Source organism: Chelonia mydas, chromosome 1 (genome assembly GCF_015237465.2).
Source record: "Chelonia mydas isolate rCheMyd1 chromosome 1, rCheMyd1.pri.v2, whole genome shotgun sequence".
In the NCBI taxonomy this organism is placed as follows: Eukaryota; Metazoa; Chordata; order Testudines; family Cheloniidae; genus Chelonia; species Chelonia mydas.
In genome coordinates, this window is record NC_057849.1 from 126,940,562 (window position 1) to 126,957,023 (window position 16,462).

At 38.5% G+C, this 16,462-nt stretch overlaps 1 protein-coding gene across 11 annotated transcripts in view; it reads right to left on the reverse strand.

The window, feature by feature from the left end:
• Positions 1–16,462, reverse strand: part of NLGN4X (neuroligin 4 X-linked) — a 245,856-nt gene that overhangs the window by 103,629 nt on the left and 125,765 nt on the right. For 5 of the 11 annotated variants that reach the window (XM_007060547.4, XM_037899774.2, XM_043537766.1 and 2 more), the window contains one exon: positions 1,810–1,869. The exons of the other annotated variants lie outside the window; for them this stretch is intronic. In XM_007060547.4, coding sequence (XP_007060609.1) covers positions 1,810–1,869 — 60 coding nt within the window. The remainder of the gene's footprint in view (positions 1–1,809; positions 1,870–16,462) is intronic. 11 annotated transcript variants of the gene reach the window in all.

Genomic DNA, 16,462 nt, shown 5'->3' on the forward strand with positions numbered 1-16,462 from the left:
TTGCACAGGCTCAGATTAGCCCTTGAAATATAACAGATACTAAAATGGTTTCTATAACAATGGAACATCAAGAACTGCTCTAAAAAGCACCAAACCTTGCAAAATAAATGTGTTTTATTTAATCTTCTCTTATTATCAAGTGTTACCTAAAGGCTTGATCTTACACCATTAAAGTCAAAGGGAGTTTTACTATTTGACATCAATGGGAGCGTGACTGGACCAAAATGAAGGCACTCAGTCCATCAGACTCTATTAGTCACCTGTTTATATCTAAAGTGACAATATATTTTTAAAACAATGAACTATTTATTCCCTCTGTTGTGGACTTTAGGATACTACTTAGCCTTAGAATAGGCATTCTGATTAATAAAACAATTATTGATCAAAATATAGTATATGTCTACCTTTCATAAGTAAGTAGAAATTATTTTTGTTTCTTCTAACTGGTTATACAATCTGGTGTCACAAGACCTGGTACTATCAGTTAGAAATTCATTTATTGTATCAGTTATAAAAGAGAGGATGATATCTGGGCACTAGTGAGGCTTCTTTTAGAGTGCTCTGCACAGTTCTGGTCCCCTTATTGGAAAAAAGTATATTACAGCAATGAAGAAGGTACATTGGAGGGCAACTGATGTGATACAAGGGCCAGAGATTTGAGTTACTGTACTTTAAAAGGTTAGAGTAAATACAACAGGACTGAACTCTCAAGAAAAGAGGAGATTAAGAGTGACTTCACTGTGGTGTACACAATTCTAAACACAACTATTTGAGCTGGTGTCAGATATAAGAACACAGGAACAAGATAGGAAATAACACTTAGAAAAGGCCAGGTATAAGGAATTTGGGCTAAATTTCTGTACTCTATTACATCTACCAACTATTCTCAAACTACCAAGGGCTGTAATGTGAGCCCTAGCTCAGAGGTAATTAATGTAACTAATTCAGACATTTTAAAAAATCTGATGAGCATTTAAATAAAAATGGATAGTCAGTATAACTTAAGAAGCAAGGATGAGTACAGAGAGAAATATTAGCACTTCTTTCCATGTTTAAAAGATCCTAAAAAGCTTTACTGCCAAAGAAGGAAACAAAACTATCTCATTGTAACACTTGTTATGATATTTCCTGTGAACTTTAGCATTTCCTTTCAATGAATCCAATCCAACTTTCCCGGAGGTCGTTGAAAAGATCATCACTGATTTCAATGGGAGTTGGGTCAGGCTCAGATAAAATGTGGCCTAGAAAACTGGCTAATTATAGGAGAAAATAGTGAAACATCATCAATAGACTTCGTTTATTTTTGTGCCCTAGAAATAAAACATATGCCAAGAAGAAAATTAAATAAAAACACCACAGATGAGTTTCAAAGCAATTTCATCCACCATATAGTTTGTGCATCTGGGGAGGGAAAGAAAAGTGGTAGAAATAACAAGTGCTGTTTCATGAGTTTCATAAAGCAAGGTGAACTTACACATGCATGTTTTTAAATTCCATTTTCTTTTCCTATGGAAGAGTGAGGGGTGGAGGGATGCATTTGGTTCCAAATAATATTTATGCATGTTACTCACTTCACACATACTTAGGAATAACCTTTATTCTTATCTCACAAGGGAGCTACAGTCATCTATATGCTAATTTGGGTTTTAAAAATAAAAAATAAAAATGGTTTCCAAACAAGAAGAAAATAAAGAAGCACACTGAAGTGCACTTTTGTCAACTAAGGGGGAAAAATCATGTTGAAATAATAATAATAAAAAGAAGAAGTTTATGTTCATGCATCAGGGTCGAGCTTGGGAAAAAAAATACCTTGATCTTCACCACGATCATTATTGGTTATATCATCTGCGCTTTTCTTTGTGTTGGCTCCTGGGGTCATAGTGAGGAGAATAAAGGGAAAAAAGAGAATTCAAAAACAGCAGGTTCTCAAAAATTAAAAAACAAAATATAACTACTAGCCCCAAAAAATAAAAAAAAATTGAAAAATGTAACACAAAAAGTGAAAATCTGTTACATTTGAAAAAAAAAAGATGCAAATTGCACATAAACATAAGATGTCAAGAAGAACAAATCCAAAATATTATTTGAAAAAATATATGTATATTTCTAGTAAATCCTGTGACAATGAAGCTATTTTGGTTAAAAGGCATTGCTGCAAAAACAAAATTAATGTGCAATTAAAAAGTAATATAAATAAAAAATATTAAATTCACCAAATTATCAGTTTTTCATAAGAAATACAGGTATTTTTATTTATTTCTGTAATCTTGCAAAAATTACCACCTTTTAGTCACTATCTGAATTAACTTAATACTTGAGTCATTCTGATTATGATTTATTAAATACTTTAATGAAAATAAAATTATGTATGAGTTTTATGTAACACTTGGTCTGGATCGAGACAATCCAGAATGCCCTTTATTCTTTAAATCCAATTTCCTAGGTAAGCAAAAAGATATTAAAAACACCAAATTTGAAAAACTGAAGAAATAAATTGTGAAAGACTCACTCCAAGCTATGGAATCAGCCCGCAATTAGCCCTGACTCACATGAAAGCGCATTGAATGGCCTTTACATAGTCAGAAATTAACTGAAAATAGTTACTTACCATGACAATAAAACCATAAATATTTAGCATAGACTTATTTAATAATAATAAACACTCACGTGTATTCATCATATTATATATTTGTCTCGTGCTCAGGAGAAAAAGATGCAATGGTACAGATAGTTATAAGGCCATCTCTCCCCATCCTCAATTCTGATAATGAGTCTAAATCTTTTCTTTAAAATGTCACATAACTATTCTGGTGCTAGGCATCTGATCATGTATTGCTAACTGTACAGCAAATAGTTCACTCTAATGTGACTAGTTATCTGCTAGAGATTAAAATAAGAATAGAAAATTCATTTCCTCTCTAAACACAGTTAGAATTGAAATGTGGCTTTAAAGATGAGTGATTAATGGGCTAAATCACCAAGCTAACTGGTATATGTCTTTACTGGGAAGTATATTTTCTGTTCAGATTGAAGTGGAGCTACATACTTTTTTATACAGGCAAAACATATATCTCACAATGAAACATATGGTAGGATCTGCTATAACAATATGTTTTCTTTTACAATTTATGCTGACTCCATAGTTGGCTCAATCCTCCTCCTATTGTATTCAGTAGCAAAACTCTTACTGACTTGACTGAGTTCAGGATAAGGGCCTATTCTCTGTAAATCTCACTTGATAACTTTAGTTTCCATATTGACATTAAATTACTTAAATATTTTGATGTACTCACAGGTTTGTGTTCAAAAAGCTTTAAATGAATGGAGTTGAACAAAAAAATCAGTCTATTGTGTTCTGAATTTTTAACAAGTCTCAATTTTCCATAGAAAACTGTCACTTTATTTTTCTTCTACTTTTCTATTTAAAACTAAATTAGAAAAAACACCACTAATTAAAGGTAAAATATTCCAAGACAATACAATGGTCACTGCAAATAAGAATGGACTGTACTAAAAAAATTATTAGTTCAACAAGTGGTGTTGAAATGTGTCCTGTACATCATTTTGCTCTATGCTACCATCTTGACAAGAAAGCAGTGCAGATTTTATATGTGAACATTCAAGGAGAGCTACTCACATAAGATCCCTATAGCTGGAATTTAAAGCCAGATGAATTCAAATTAGAAATAAGGCAAATAAAAAAACAGTGAGGGAGATTAACCATTGGAACAAAATACTAAAGACAGTGGTGGATTCTCCATCTCTTGATGTCTTCAGATCAAGACTGGAAGCTTTTCTGGAAGATACGCTTGAGTCAAACACAAGTTATTGGGCTCAAAACAGGAGTAACTGGGTGAAAATTCTGTGTTACACAGAAGGTCAGACTAAATGATCTGATGGTCTATTCTGGCCTTAAAATCTATGAATTTATTAGGTTGATCTCAGATGCAGAGCAGAAATTCCAGGCACCAAACAGGGATTTGTGCCACCTAGTCTCCAAATAGTCTGAGTAAGCTTCTGGAAAGGTGATTCAGTCAAAAGAGAGGAGTGTTGCCTTAACAAATCCCTTTCCAAATGCTACCCAAGGAAAAAAGAGGTTGTGGTCAAATGTAAAAAGTTATTCCACCAGTGAGGTGGAAAAACTATGAAGCCTAAAGGCAAATGGATGAATCATACATATCCACCTATACTATATCTGCTAGGGTCAAGATTGTACACCTATAGCAGCAATCCAGTACATACTGATGTTAGACCTTTCCTGGAGGACATTTCCTATTATACATACAACAATAGACGAAAATCATGTGTCAAATACAAATCTGCCATATAAACCACAGGAAATTGTTTTCATGTCACTAATACAAATAAAGAAATGCTACAAAACATACACCCATTAAAATGCTATCTGTACACTTGTAATGTCATATACAACCATTCAAACCATCATTCATTCTTTTGGGACCTTTGAATGTGTGTGTGTGTGTGGGAAACAGAGGAGGCTAGATTCTCCTATCATGGATATGATTGCTCACATACTATAAAAAAGAGCAAGGGACATGGCCATAAGGTAATGGTGAGAAACTGCAGGTAAAAATTATTTTGGATGCAGAACATCCTGGAATACAGTCAGCTGTGGTGGCCCAGGATAACTAGTGGGCTATATGAGTAATTCACATGGTACTATATAAATAAACCTTTGATGAGAGTTTACTACACTTTTTGATATGTTCAGGGATGGTTCAGACAATGCAGCCAAAACTTCAGTTTCCAGATATTGTCAGGGAAGCTCAACCCCACCAAGGACTACCTGAATTGTTAGAGCCGTACTGATTTCCGATTCTCACATGCTGTATGGGGTGACGTGTGTACAGTCTGTGATGACAGAGCTCTGTGATAAGAGTTTAAGTACCATGAAGGGAAGCAGGATCTCTCTCCCTCTATCATAGGACACAGCTCAGGTTTCCCTTTTCTTTTAAAACAGAAAACTTCCATCTGCTGTTCCTCTAACTCACTGTATTCCCTGCACAAATATACATATACACCAGTTCTGGACACAGTACCTATTCCCCACCCCACAGGGCAGATCACCCTTGTCCAGATGGCAGTGCATAGGGTTTGGGGCATACTAAGATAAGGTAGACAAATGCACACCAAAGCTTGGGCTTTGCAGGCAGGGAGCAGTTATCTAGACAAATGGTTTTGTGGAAGGCTTCAGATTTGCTTTAATATGTCATAGAGATGGTAATGATTAAGCTTCTTTGACCAGATAAGAAACATGCAAGGATATGAAAGATTTTTTTTAATTGTCTATCTGGCAATCATTGAACTAAACAGTGCTGCCTTCTTCACATGCTCCTATGCATTCCAGGTACGCATGCAACAAGCGAATTTGGTGGTCTATCAATCATCTTAACGGGAAGATATGTTTTTTTCTCTTTTAATTCTTGATCCTGAGCCCACTAAATAATTACTTCAGTGTAACATCAGTCCCTTACACAGGAAGTGATAAATATTGGAGTGATGGTGGAGTGATGGAGGATTATGGTACCAGTAGAGCTAGAATTGCCTATCTGGGAGCCAGGCTCACCCTCCCTCATGTAGTAGCAACAGCCCAATGGTTGGTATTAGGGTTCTGGATCTGGAAAGCATGCAGAAAGGCAGTGAATATCAGCAGCCAGACACTCCATTTTGCCCTTTTCATTTTGTGTGTCAGTATAAGATAGTTAAATTTGATATCCCTGAATAAAATGCCTGCTGTCTATTTTGCGAAGTGGTGGTTAGCCACCTCTACTTCCAGCACACCCCGAGAAAAGAGAATTTAGGAACTCTAAATTAGGTATGATGAGATGCAAACACACTCCAGTGCACATAACAGGACTGCAGTACATGGGGGATGTAAAGGGTATGGAATATGACTTTGCAATGTCACACATTATGCTTTTTATTCTTTACAGCCTGAAGGAAGAATCATGGACACACCTGTGCCTCTATATAATGTAACATTATTTTCACATGTACTTACCTATTTGTTGAGTGAATAAATTGTTTCTCTTTTATTTGCTATACTTCATTTGCTGTGAGATGTTTTTATTGTTAATTAAAAGATAGTGTCTGTAGTATTTTTTTTTTGTCAGCTTAATCTACTGCATCACATACAACAACCTTGAAGTCATGGTCAAACGATTCTGACCACACTGTCTTTCCCACATTACTAAATGAGGAGGGATCCCAGATAGATCAAAGGGAATTCCAGAGTGGCTTCTGGAATGGAATCAGCTGATGACCACTGATGCACATTATTAGAAGTATTAATTTAGACAGTGCCATAAATTTACATGACGCTTCACAAACAGAATAAGAAATAATAGGGAATTGAAGGTCTGGGCTACCAGGGCCAAAATATTTATGTGAAACATGTAGTATTTTAAAACATGCATTAAATGTGCTTCAGATAGTCTTGGTTACATTTAGGATAATATTTCTATGAAAGTTCAGGTTTCTGAAGATGTTGGCATCCTGTTCTGTACATGACAACTGGAACAAGGTATCAATTAAGGATACATCTGACCAAATGCTGGGTGATGTCTTGGCTGGTGTTCTGGAATACATCTAAGAGGCTGAGCCAAAACCTGTTGGAATGGCTCCCAATGACTTTAGTGAGTTCTGGATCAGGAATTTTTGTCAGTCAGAAAACTTTTTATTGTTTCTTTGGTATTTGTGGTCCTTCGTTGTTGTTGTTTTTTAAATTTCCTCTTTCTGAAATGATATCACATGCTACTCCTTCAGGCACTCAGATCCTAATTCTGTATTCACTTAATTTCACTTGTCTACAAATATCTGTGGATTAGGTTCAGGTTAAATCAGTTTCTCAAAGCAGACTGTGCCTCCCCTGTTCATTCTACATAGAAGCTATCATATATTAAGGAGTCATGTCACCTCATGTAAGTCATATATGCATCAAATGATTCACATTCTCCTTGACTATGAACAAAAATGTCATTCAGATATAACATTTCTGGAGTTGGGGCACCTTTCAGATTTATCCACAATCTGTTGTAAATCCACTATCTTCTTCATCCTCCCATGTAAAAGCATTATCTATCTGGCTATCTATCTAAACAGTGCTGCTTATTGGGATGCGGTATATAAAGCCATATCAGCATGGAAGGGGTTAAGGAACAGTGGTCCCACCCCTCCACACCTGTAAATCATGCCAGGACTGGAAAGGGGGTTAAAAGGAGGGAATTTCACTCAGATGGAGGGCTAACCCAGGGAAGGGAGCAGGCTGTTGAGCTACCTAGCTCACAAAGAGAGGTCTGACAGCCAGCAGAGCCTCTACACTCAGCAAATAAGGACACAGATGCTCTAGGCCAAGAAGGGGAAAGAGACTATGACTTGTACTGGAGACCCAATGATTTCTGTGGTAGACTGAAATTCTTGCACAACCTTCGTAAGTGAGAGAGGGCAATATCTTCACTGATGCCACCTACAGGTTTCTTTTCATTTCCATTATGATTTTATTTAACCTTGTTTCCTGTGTGTGGACTGTTTTGTTTGTTTTGGCTGGGACCCTAAGGGTATGTCTACACTGCATTCTGCCTGGGCTTTTACTCAGGTTTGAAGCCCCCCTTCCATCCACACACAAAATCATTCTGACTTGGGTCAGCAAGCACTCAGGACTTGTGTCATAAATATAAAGGGAAGGGTAAACACCTTTAAAATCCCTCCTGGCCAGAGGAAAAACCCTTTCACCTGTAAAGGGTTAAGAAGCTGGGAGTTATCTACATCTTGTCCCAGCACAGCTGGAGGAAACTTCCAGATTCAGCACAGCTCTCTGATCCATCTGCATCTCCTAAGGCAGCATATTCATAAGGCAGCAACTCTCCCATGGTAGTACAAGAGCTGTGCTCACAGGCTGTCCCTCCAGATAATTTCACCTGAATAGAGGGCAGCCAACGTAAAATAAAGTAGGTCAGATTTATATTAGGCTTGAGAATCCCCATGGTATTAAAGTTGAATGACATTACAAACAGTGACTCCAGCACCTATCGTGCAGTGCACCTGTGGGTAGACTTTGGAAGGGTCAAGGTAAGGGGAGAGAATGCTGATGATCCTGCTTTTTCAATCCCCATCCAGGATTGACCTGATCTGACTCCCATCCATATGCATTTGTGTATTGGACACATGTTCAATGCCAGCTTATGCATTAATTATTAAATTAGTACTTGCTGTTGTCTGTTGCTGTATGAAATTATTCTGGAAAAAGGGTTTATATTCAAAAGAAGAAAGTTTGAATCAAAGGAAACTTTTATAACAATTGGAACAGAATGTCTATATTCAGTGCAAAATAAATAAAGAATATTCAGTTGCAAGAATTTTGTTTCTGTATATTTTCTTTCTTTCTTTCAAATGTTTCCACCCCTTGAGCACAGCCTCTGTAATTCCTCTAACAGTTGCCTTAAGTGATTTCAAGGGGATCTTCAAACACAAATTAGATGCCTCTCATCTCTCCCTCTTCTAATTGACAACAAGGCTTGTATCTCTATTGTCCTGAATAATATTTAATGCTGAAGTCAATGTCAAGATTTTTCACTCAGAATTTTACTGCAAATGTTTCTGATTTAATCGAATGGATGCATTTTTTTGAACTACAACCCTGTCACTTAGTAACCAAAAACAAAATTAAAATGGTCATCATTTGATAGGAACCACACAAAAAATTGCTTTGTATTCCAACTGCTATCTCAGTATAGAAGCAGCATTTAACTAATGGACACTCAAGATAATTGAATTTGTGTTCCTTCACAGTAGCACTTTCCTAATGGCATCAGCTGTAACAATTTGAAACTCACTGCAATCCCAGACCGCAGTCACTTTCAAACGGCTGCTCTCAGCACAGCCAGGAAAATGCTCCTGTCCAGGATAAGAGACTTAATTATGTCAAGTGACAATGTTATTGGACATTCATACTTGGCTGGACTGAATAAATGCAGCATCCCTGAAAGTTCTGTGCTCAATGCAGAAGAGAAAGACACCAACAATATTAAACATTATTTCATATACTCCTTTTAACACAATAGAAACGGGCCAAAACCCAAAAATATTTACACAAAACTACATAAAAAATTTTACTGTTGCAAAGTGAAACACTAAATAAGTCTGGGAATACTAATGGCTGCAAGTGCAGTCAGCTCTCTGTGCTTATATATTGTAATCGTCTAATTATATGGCCACATCCTCGTCTTTCAGTATTATTTCTTACATCATTCAAAGCATGGATTAATCAATAAATAAAAGAGGAGTGAAACATGTACCATATTAGAAGAGAAGGGTGAACACTGAATAATTGCATCCCCCAAAGAGCAAGGAAGGAATTGTTACTCTTTCCCTGTGGTTTTGCCACACTTCCCAATTGTTTATGGTAGCGAATACACTGATGTACTGCCCCAGAAGCAACCCAGGAAGCAGGCTGTGACTCAGAGACAGTTTCCTGTTGCTCTAAGCAAGGATGTACCTAGCACCATACACATGGTACAGCATGTGTTCCTTGGAATGCCTAGGCAGTTACACTGGCCAACATATTTGAGGTGCGTGGAATCATTCGGTGAAGGATGGAGGTGTCATGGAAGCAGCTGTCCTACCACTTTCTGTATAGTGTCTGGGAGATCTTTGTCCTGAGCGCTCCCCCTGCAATGGCACTCAGAAATGGCCTGGGACCCAGGCACGGAGGAGGACTGCTACATTTGTGGATATGCAGAGCAGTAACAAAGCACTTTGAAAAAAATAATACAGTAGAACCTCAGCATTACTAACACCCTGGGAATGTTTGTAACTCTTATATGTTCATAACTCTGAACAAAACGTTATGGTTGTCCTTTCAAAAGTTTACAACTGAACTTTGACTTAATACAGCTTTGAAATTTTATGGTGCAGAAGAAAAATGCTGCTTTTAACCATCTTAATTTAAATGAAACAAGAACAGAAACAGTTTCCTTACCTTGTCAAATCTTTTTGTTTAAACTTTCCCTTTATTTTTCTAATAGTGTATTTTTAATGCAGTACTGTATTTGTGGGGTTTTTGTTTTTTTCTCTGCTGATGCCTGATTGTGTACTTTTGGACCAAATGAGGTGTGTGGTTGACCGGTCAGTTTGTAACTGCGGTGTTTGTTACTCTGAGGTTCTACAGTACTTCCATATGTAGGACTTGATCCTCAGCTAAACTGACTTAATCCTTGAACTGTAAGAGTGCCAGACTAGGAACTATCTTTATGTTACTTTTTATACAGTGCATAGTCCAATCAGACCCTTATCTCTCGTTTGGACCCCCTAGGTGCTACTGCAGCAGCAACAACAAAATGATTAAGCACCATAAGCACATATAGAGCTATGCAGAATTACACCAGCTGAGGATCTGCCTGTATTCACATTGATTCGTTTCTCTTTCCTGCTGGGGGCTGGTTGCTATTAACTTGTGTTACAAGTGAAATTCAAAATCTGAACGTTAAACACTGTGAAAGAGACCTTTTGATCATTAAAAAGAGAAGGCGAAAACAAGCTTGGCCATATGTGATGCAACTTCGCAAGCTGGCTTTAAAACAAAAACCCACTGCAGACTGTGAGTCTGTGAGAGTGCATCCTGCTCCACTCCGTATAAACAGTGTAATGTGTTAACAGCTCTACTGGCTGTTGAAAATCAAATGATTTATACTCAGGTTCTTTTAAGCACCTTGCTGTTCAGAGGTTTTGCTTTGTGATTAGTAAGCCAAAATAACCCAAAAGAGCTGGCAAGGCACCTTGTGATTTCAAAGCATCTGTTAGATAGACTTCTCTCTAGAATAGGGCAGTCTGCTGTAGTGTTGATTCCACAGCAAGTGTCATAATGAATTAATAAGTAACTAAGTATATAATGGGCCAACTTTTGCCCCCCTGTTCCACCTCTTCTACCTTGCTCTAACAGTGAAAATAGAAAGTTGACTTAACCACCCCTTGTAGCTTTCCCCACTGTGGGGGATCTCCAGGTGATGTAGAACCAACATGCCAGATTAACCCCACCTTCAGTGTTGAATCAAGCTGATGGCGTGGTCAGAGCAATGTTGTACTCCACCAATCCTCAACTGATGAAGTTGCTCACTGGAAGACATTATCAGCAAGTGCAATTTAGAGCAGCTGAGGAATAGTTCTAAGATCCTGTTTATGCACAGTTTGTGGCCTGATATAACCAGATTGGTTTAGGAACTGATTTAGCACCCCTTGACCCAGAGTGGACAGAGTGTAACTGCATGTGTACACTAGACCTAAAACACGCTGAGTCAAACAGATCAGCCCAGATTGGCCAACTCCCAAGACTCGGTCATATTAAAAGGAGGCATAACGCTGCCTTTGCCACTCTCCTTGGCTGTGCTGGTTGGAGTTTGGTCACAGATGAGCATTCAGTCCAGTGAGTCTCAACCAGAATCACAACCGTAAGGTACAATGATTTCATGAACTTAATTTGTCCCTACAGAAAATCACTTTTAATTTTCTTGGATTATCACAAGTTAAGCACTTTTCTTCAGACACTCAGCATGGTGGGCCCTAGACAAACAACTAAGGCCTAAGACCTGCAGAGAACTCTGTGCAGGTGGAGCTCCGCCCCCAGATGGAGCCCTACTGTCTTACATGGTGCTTTGTGTGGATGCAAGGATCCAATTGCCAGATCGTGGCCTAACTCCTGCAAACAATGCACAGATGGGATATAATGTTACTCCTAAATCGGTGAACTAGTTGTTTCAACATTTCCTTTTTTAGCATGAAACACGTAAGGGAAACTCTGAAGGTGAATGACTGCCATTTTACACCCATTCTCCCTGACCCCAACAGAGCCCATCCCTTTTTCAAAATAGGGAAATGTTTCATGAGGTGATTTGTGGGAAGTTCACAATTTTGCCCCTTCTGAAATCTCCCCACCTTTGCAATAAAAAAGCTCAATCATTAGTAAAAAGAGGCAAACTGCATCATGGACCAAATTACCTATTTTTTTTTAAAACACTTACAATAAATTCTAGCTTCTCCTGAGAATACACATGGAGGGACAAATCCCCTGTAGAGGGTCACCTGGCAGCACAACTGGTCAAGTTCTGCTCTAAAAGGGAAAGGGGCAGGGTGGGGACAGGGCATGTTCAATGCTGGGGTTTAGACAGGGCCTAAGGATCTGCTGATAAACTGTTCTCTGTAGGATCCTCATTGGGTGGAGTTGCTGTGTAAGGGACTAGGAAGGCTAGTCCGGCCATTTGGCTGCAGTAATCTATGCAAAGTGATACTGAACCTGGGGAGAGAGCTCCTACCCCATTCTATCTGCCTTTCACCCAGAGCTGCCTACTCAAGAAGAATGGTGCTTTAGGAGTTTCACTGTGGTGAAATTAGTCTTTTTATCCACAGTTCTTTTCTAGGTGCTCACCCTACCAAGAATGATACTGGGTGAATCATCCACCCTCAGTGTTGCCATATTTTTCAATTATATCATGATATAATCATGATACAATCTTCATGATAGCAGGTGTTTTGTTTAAAGCTCCAGCTCCAGGAGTCATGTCATTACATAAAAATCTTAGTATTCATCCCTAATGGTTGCAGAGAAAAACTGTATAAATGTGACCCAAGAGTACACTAAGTAGTTGAAAACCATCAGGATTTACTTATTTTTTTTAAATCTCATTATTTTGTGGCCTGCCTTGTAATTTTTGAACACATGGAGTTGGCAATGTCGCACCTGTATTCAGATACCAACAGCACACATGCACTTGTACACACACACACTCTCTTTCTTTCTCCGATCCAAAACACAAAGCAGAGATTAGTATATCTCTTGAGATGTTGAAAATATAACTCCTTATGTCCAACTACGGTTAATAGTCCTGTCAACATTCTCTTATTTTAGTAGGTCTAAATCAAAACTAAAAAAAGCAAACATACATTTGCCTGAAACTTGGCATTCAGACCATGGACTTTATTAGTTTATTTATGTATCTTACATATTTAGAGGAGAGAAAGGGAGAGGGAGGAGAGAAGTCAGAAAAGAAACTGCTGCTCTTATGCTCTGGTAAAATGTTCTCTGATTCTACCATGCTCTCTCCTTTATGATGACAAGATAGAAACAAGTAGCCTAATTCTGCCCTTACTTCTCTATGAGCCATATGAAGTCAAAGGGAACAAGTTAGGGAAGAATGTGGCTCAAATAGCTTTAAAAATTCCTCATTTTGTTTATTATTAAAACTTTAGGTTATTACAGCTAAAAAGATGTGAACTTCTGCCATTTATTTTTCCACTAGTCGTGTTTGTTTATACTTGCATTTCACTCATCCTGGACAAGGAGATTAGACAGATCAGTTTCCCTTTTGATTTCACCTTAGTCCATTGGGCTTTCCTGAGCCAGAATAATGTTGTTGTAAATAGATTCACCACAGAGCAAAGGAAATGTCTTATCTATCTAAAACAAAAATAGTTTAAATGTTTTTTTTAGATATATGCAAAAAAATTTCTATTTAGAAATACTTATTTAAAATGAAATCAAATTTTGAATATAAATTACTGAACAGTGTGCTGTTTACGCCAGTTCCATTCTTTAAAATGTTTTTTCTGGTCCACTTTCCCACTGTAAGGATTGTAGTACCTGCATTTTGTTTTAATTAACCAGGCCAAGTCATTTAATATTGAAGTGAAACAGATGTGCAGTGACAGTTTTGATAAGGATTTTTTTATACACGAGTTGCTCCACATGAGCGGATCTAGAGCTTAAAAGCTTCTAAATAGAGTACATTGCTTTGATGTAACAGTCTCTAACAGCTCTGAAGAAAGAAGCCATTGTGAAGTCTATCCTGCCAGTGACCCTGGCCAATAAAGGGAGTGTCTGAAACACTACCCACATTACTGAGTCTGCTCTTTTTGACTTGGGGCTGAACTGAGCATGGAGGGCTTGTTGCGTGAGTTGTGAAACATGTTAAAATCTACAGATCTGCCACACAGATATATACTTTAAGTCAAACAGAAGCAAAACTTTTCTCCCTGCAACTGGAAGAATACTACTTATACAAAACATTGGCAGTAAACTCAACCAGCCCACACTTCTCCATCTTACTGGTGTTTCTACGGCAGATGCAAATGCAAAAAATCATGTTAACATTTCTCAGAGCAGAATTTTACTATGTCAGGGCACAGTGTGAGTAGTTTGCTTGCTAATATTGCTTGCATCCACCTCACCATCAATAAAGTCCTTTCAAAACTTGGGGAAGATAATTTATTAAAGGTTAAACTGGTTCCAGGCTTGTTTTTAATCAAAAATTTGACTGTCAGTTTCTAAATAAAAATGTTAGAATATGCACTTATTTTACTTTATGCCATTATTAATTTAAGGCTCCATCCTGGAAAATGCTGAGTACTCTGGCCCTATCTAGCAAAGCACTTAAGCACATGCTTAACTGTAAACATGAGTAATCCCATTAACTTCAAAAAGACTACTGGTTTGCTTAATAATCAGCAGCAGTGTGCGTAAGTGCTTTCTGTGATTGGATCTTGTGGCTTCAGTCACTAAGAACAGTGATATCAGTGAGTCTCCACGTGGTGATAGGGTTCTTCAATACATAATTCCATTGATGTTTGAACCACCACAAAAAACAAACCAACAAAAAAACCAACAAAACCCAGTTCTATTGCAATTGATTCCATTCCTATACACATGGTAGCTTATACATGGAACATTCTGAAGCTCAGCTGACTAGTTCTACCTAGATACCTGCCACATTTATAACAGAAATATTCTAGTGGTGGAACATACACTAAAGTTTCAGAGAGCTGTAAATACTCTACAGATAAACAATGAATGTACTGCAATAGAAAACCAGCAGCTATGGGATATATATTAGATAGATACATATTAGTAGAGAAGCTAGATAGTTGGTTATTTCAGTAGATTCTGCGAGAAGTGGATCGTTCAATTCTGAAGCATAACAGGAAAATTTGGAACCTTGCAAACTTGTAACAGAAATGTTAATAATAGCTATGGTATCTCATCTTTGCCTTGGGAATGCCAGATTAAGAATAGAACGGTAAACATTTTGCTGGAAGTTTTGGTTACATAGGCAACTATTGTAACCATAAGTGAGTTATATGATGCATGTTTTTTCCATTTTTAGAGAACTGCAGAAGAAATTTAACTTAGTCAATAATCAGTAACCTAAATGTTGTCAACTGATGGATTCATAGATTCCAAGGCCAGAAAAAGGGCTGTGATCCACTAGTATTGCCCCATGTATTACAAAGGCCATAAGACTTCCCCAAAATAATTCCTAGAGATCTTTTAGGAAAAAAATCCATCTTTATTTAAAAATTAAAAATTGAGATTACTTCACTCAGCTGTTCTTCAGATATCTGCTGAAATTGCCTGCTTTGTCTTTCTATGGCAACTGCCTCTACGCTCTACAATTTACTTATCCCTATCTCAGTGAAGTTACATTTAAACAATGAAAGTTCAAATGAGAAAGACTTAAGATGAAAAACAGTAGGTTAGTAGTCATAATTTTTACTAACAGTATTTCAAGGAAAGCAAAATCCTACATGGGACATGATTAAGGCCGCAAATCTGTCACAAAAGTCACAAATTCCGTGACTTTCCATAACCTCCGTGACTTCTTCAGCGGCCAGTGCTGGCTCAGGGGCTGCCTAAGCCGGGCAGTCCCTGGGCCAGTAGCAGCAGTTTGGGTGTGTGGGAGGGGGCTCAGGGCTAGGGGTTGGAGGATGTGGGGGGGCACCTTGGTCTGCGGGGCTCCCTGGCTCCCACTGGCATGGCCCTGCAGCTCCTATGCGGAGGAGGGGCTGGGGGCGCTGTGCACTGCCCGCGCCTGCAGGCCCCATCCCCGCAGCATTCATTGGCTTCAATTCCTGGCCAATGGCAGCTGTGCAGCTGGTGCTTGTGGTGAGAGCAGTGTGCTGAGCCCCCTGGCTCCTCCTCTGCCTACGAGCTGCAGAGAAACACGGAGCCGGATAGGGAGCCCCGGCCAGCCCTGCCAAGCCCACCCCCACCCCAGCACCAGCGGGGGTCCTGGGCTACACACCACTGCCTGCCCCCCCCCAGCATCAGCTGGGTCCCAGACTGCCCCCCCCGCCCCCCGAGCACCCACGGTCCCTCTCCAAATTTTTACTTAGGGGTATATAGTAAACGTCATGGACAGGTCACAGGCCGTGAATTTTTGTTATTCTGCCCGTGACCTGTCCACAACTTTTACTAAAAATATCTGTGACTAAAATGTAGGCTTAGACATTATGGATAACCTCATGTCTTACAAAATTGTAGATTGAACAAATCTAGTACTTGCCAGAAATGCAGAAGAAAATGCTACACACATCGTATGGACTTGAACCAAAAGTTAACAGCACTAAAGCTGAATAGTGCATGATAATAAAAGGAAGAAGAAGGTGATAAGAATCACCT